Source organism: Tupaia chinensis, unplaced genomic scaffold, assembly GCF_000334495.1.
Source record: "Tupaia chinensis unplaced genomic scaffold, TupChi_1.0 Scaffold144110_1, whole genome shotgun sequence".
NCBI lineage: Eukaryota > Metazoa > Chordata > Mammalia > Scandentia > Tupaiidae > Tupaia > Tupaia belangeri.
The window spans coordinates 65,986-68,771 of NW_006203965.1; the positions used below are offsets into that span (position 1 = coordinate 65,986).

At 41.6% G+C, this 2,786-nt stretch overlaps 1 protein-coding gene across 1 annotated transcript; it reads right to left on the bottom strand.

The window, feature by feature from the left end:
• Positions 1 to 345: 345 nt before the first annotated feature.
• LOC102490610 (olfactory receptor 51V1) lies at positions 346 to 1,287 on the bottom strand. Its single transcript, XM_006165949.1, has one exon. The coding sequence runs from the start codon at positions 1,285 to 1,287 to the stop codon at positions 346 to 348; it is 942 nt and encodes a 313-aa protein (XP_006166011.1).
• Between the last annotated feature and the right edge of the window lie 1,499 nt (positions 1,288 to 2,786).

A 2,786-nucleotide genomic window follows, 5' to 3' on the forward strand; every position in this document is an offset into this window, starting at 1 on the left:
AAGTATAGATACAATTAAATATTGATAAATTCAGGGTAATACAATTTTCATATGAAAATCAAGCCACATGAATTTATCAACATAAGGCAAAAACATTTATCCTCGTGTCTATAAAATAGAGTTATTAGTCTTACACAAAATTTAAGAAATATTTTTAGTAATGAACACAAGTAATATAGTTCTCTTACTTCTGATGCACTAGCAAACAATTTAAGTTATTTACTACTCAAGTAACAACAGAAGAAAACATTAAAGAAGCTCATTCAAATTTTAAATTGTTGCCCTGATGGAAATTTGCATTATGACTTTCACCTTCAAATATTCAAACGGCTAAATCCAAGTATATCAGTACAATTTGAGAGAAAACCATTTCTTCATCCGGCTTCGGATCTGCTGTGTCTTTACACTGTAGATGATTGGATTCATCAGGGGTGGAAAGAGAATGTAGATATTGCCCATAAGGACGTGAACTAAAGGTGAGAGATGCTTTCCAAAGCGGTGTACCATGGTGAGACCAATGATGGGGATATAAAATACAAGGACAGCACAGATGTGGGACACACAGGTCTGCAAAGACTTGAGTCTCTCCTCCCGGGATGCAATTGCCAGCACTGTGTGCAGGATGAAAATATAGGAGATGATGATCAGGACAGCATCCAACAACAGGGTACAAATCACCAGAGCCAGGGCATAGAAACTATTGAAACGGATATCAGAGCATGCCAGCCGGAGCAGATCTTGGTGCAGACAGAATGAATGCGATAAGAAGTGGGGACGGCAGTAATAGAAGAACTTCAAACGAATGATGCCAGGAAGAATGGACAAGGCACTTCTCATTAAAATAGTTATCATGATTTGAATGACTCTACCATTTGTCAAGATGGTTGTATATCTCAGAGGGTTGCAAATTGCAGTAAAGCGATCAAAGGCCATGGCGAGAAGGACTCCTGACTCTGTGCACGAGAGACCATGCACAAAGTATGTCTGTGCAATGCAGGCATCCAGGCCTATGTTCTGGCTGAGTTCCCACAGAATGCCCAGCACCGTGTGCACAGTGGACAGTCCCATGCACAAGTCAGTGAGGGCCAGCAAGGCCAGGAAATAGAACATGGGTTGGTGTAGGCTTGGCTCTGTCCGGATCACGTGGAGCACCATGCAGTTCCCCAGGAACACCATGGCGTAGATTGAAGAGAAGGGAATGGAGATCCAGGGATAGTACTGTTGCAGGCCAGGGAACCCTGTGAGGACGAACACTGAGGAATTGATAGAAGCAGAAGGAGGAGACATGAGTATTGGAAGGTGTCTTCAAGTGAAGATAAATATTTGTTCACAGTTCTGCTGAAGCCTTCTACTGTCTGTGAGAACCACTAAAATAGCACAGTCATTCTGAGTCTAGCACAGAAAAGCTAACTGTAGAATTCCTGGGAACCTCAGCTCATACGGGAAACAAGCATACATGATTTCACAGGGAACCTCATTAGCATTAGATCTCAAGGTTACAGACGCAAATGAGTGTACAAAGCGTTTTAAACAAATTAGATCCTTATCTTCACTCACATTTATTCTCTGTGATCTGCTGGCACTGCACATACCAGGTAGCTGTGACTAAAGTTACTGAGAGCATCGGACTACTGTTGTGAAGTTGCTCTTGAATAAGCCTCTGAACCCTTTTTTCATTTCATTCCTTGTGGTGCAAGATTCAGTGCTCAGCTTATGAAGAAGGAATGGAAAGGATTGTGACATCTGAATGAATCCTGTCTCCTGGGGACTCCTAATCCCTTTGGAGGATGATGCAAGGTAAAGATTCTGTTTGGTCATTTTCAGTCTTGTAGTTCCCTGAGATTATAAAGAATGAATATACAGCAGTGATTTCTGCATCATTTCACAACAGAGTCCCTACTCCATCTTCCAAAACAACGATGATCATGGGCACACATGCCTGGTATTTACAGGTCCACCAGTGAACCAATCCCATGATCACCCATATAGATCTAGCTTCACTTGAGCAGTTCACTATGGATACACCATCAAGTTGCACTCCCACACCAAATAAAAAAACAATCTTAAATTTTATTTTGGTCTTTGTTCCTTCCTATATCTCAGGACATTGACAAAGGCTCAAAGTCATATGTGAGGCCAGGCCCATTCTCTGAGGCACAGTCACAAAATTGAACTACCACATAGGAAGCCACATGGCTGACTGGGTTCAAATTCCCTGCCTAGTCCTCCTGAAACACAGTGGGTATAAATGTGGGTGCCCAAGATTCTCACAAGCTCAAGGGCCAGATAAAGATGATCTCATGCAGAATTCCTGTCAAAGGTGCTCCCACTCTGTTTCTGTCTCATATGCAGCATGAACTATTATAACTTTTTTTTAAAAAAATATAGAAATGCAGTAAATGCTGCTACTAGATAGGCTGAGGCCAGTTAGACACCTAGGATGGACTCAGCACAACCTAATAACTCCACACAGTGGGGTGTGTCTGAAGTCCTGGCTATTACAGAGGCTGAGACAAAAAGAAGACATCACATATAGATAAAAAATAATTAATTAACTTATTACTATAAATGAGGCAAATTTATTTATTTATTTATATATTTATTTATTTTTGTTTTTTACCATAGGGTGCATGCACTCACCAGGGACAGAAGAGGGAGGGGTGAGAAAGCACTGCCTGAGGGGATGGCCATGCCTCAGGCTCTTCTCTTTCATTCTCCTCCTGGAATTTTGGGCATACACGCACACATGTCTGGAATGGCTTTAAAGCTGCTGGGTCTTGGACTTG

Excerpts from the sequence above, each read along its gene's own strand:
- LOC102490610 (XM_006165949.1), bottom strand. The coding sequence starts at position 1,287 with ATGTCTCCTCCTTCTGCTTCTATCAATTCCTCAGTGTTCGTCCTCACA.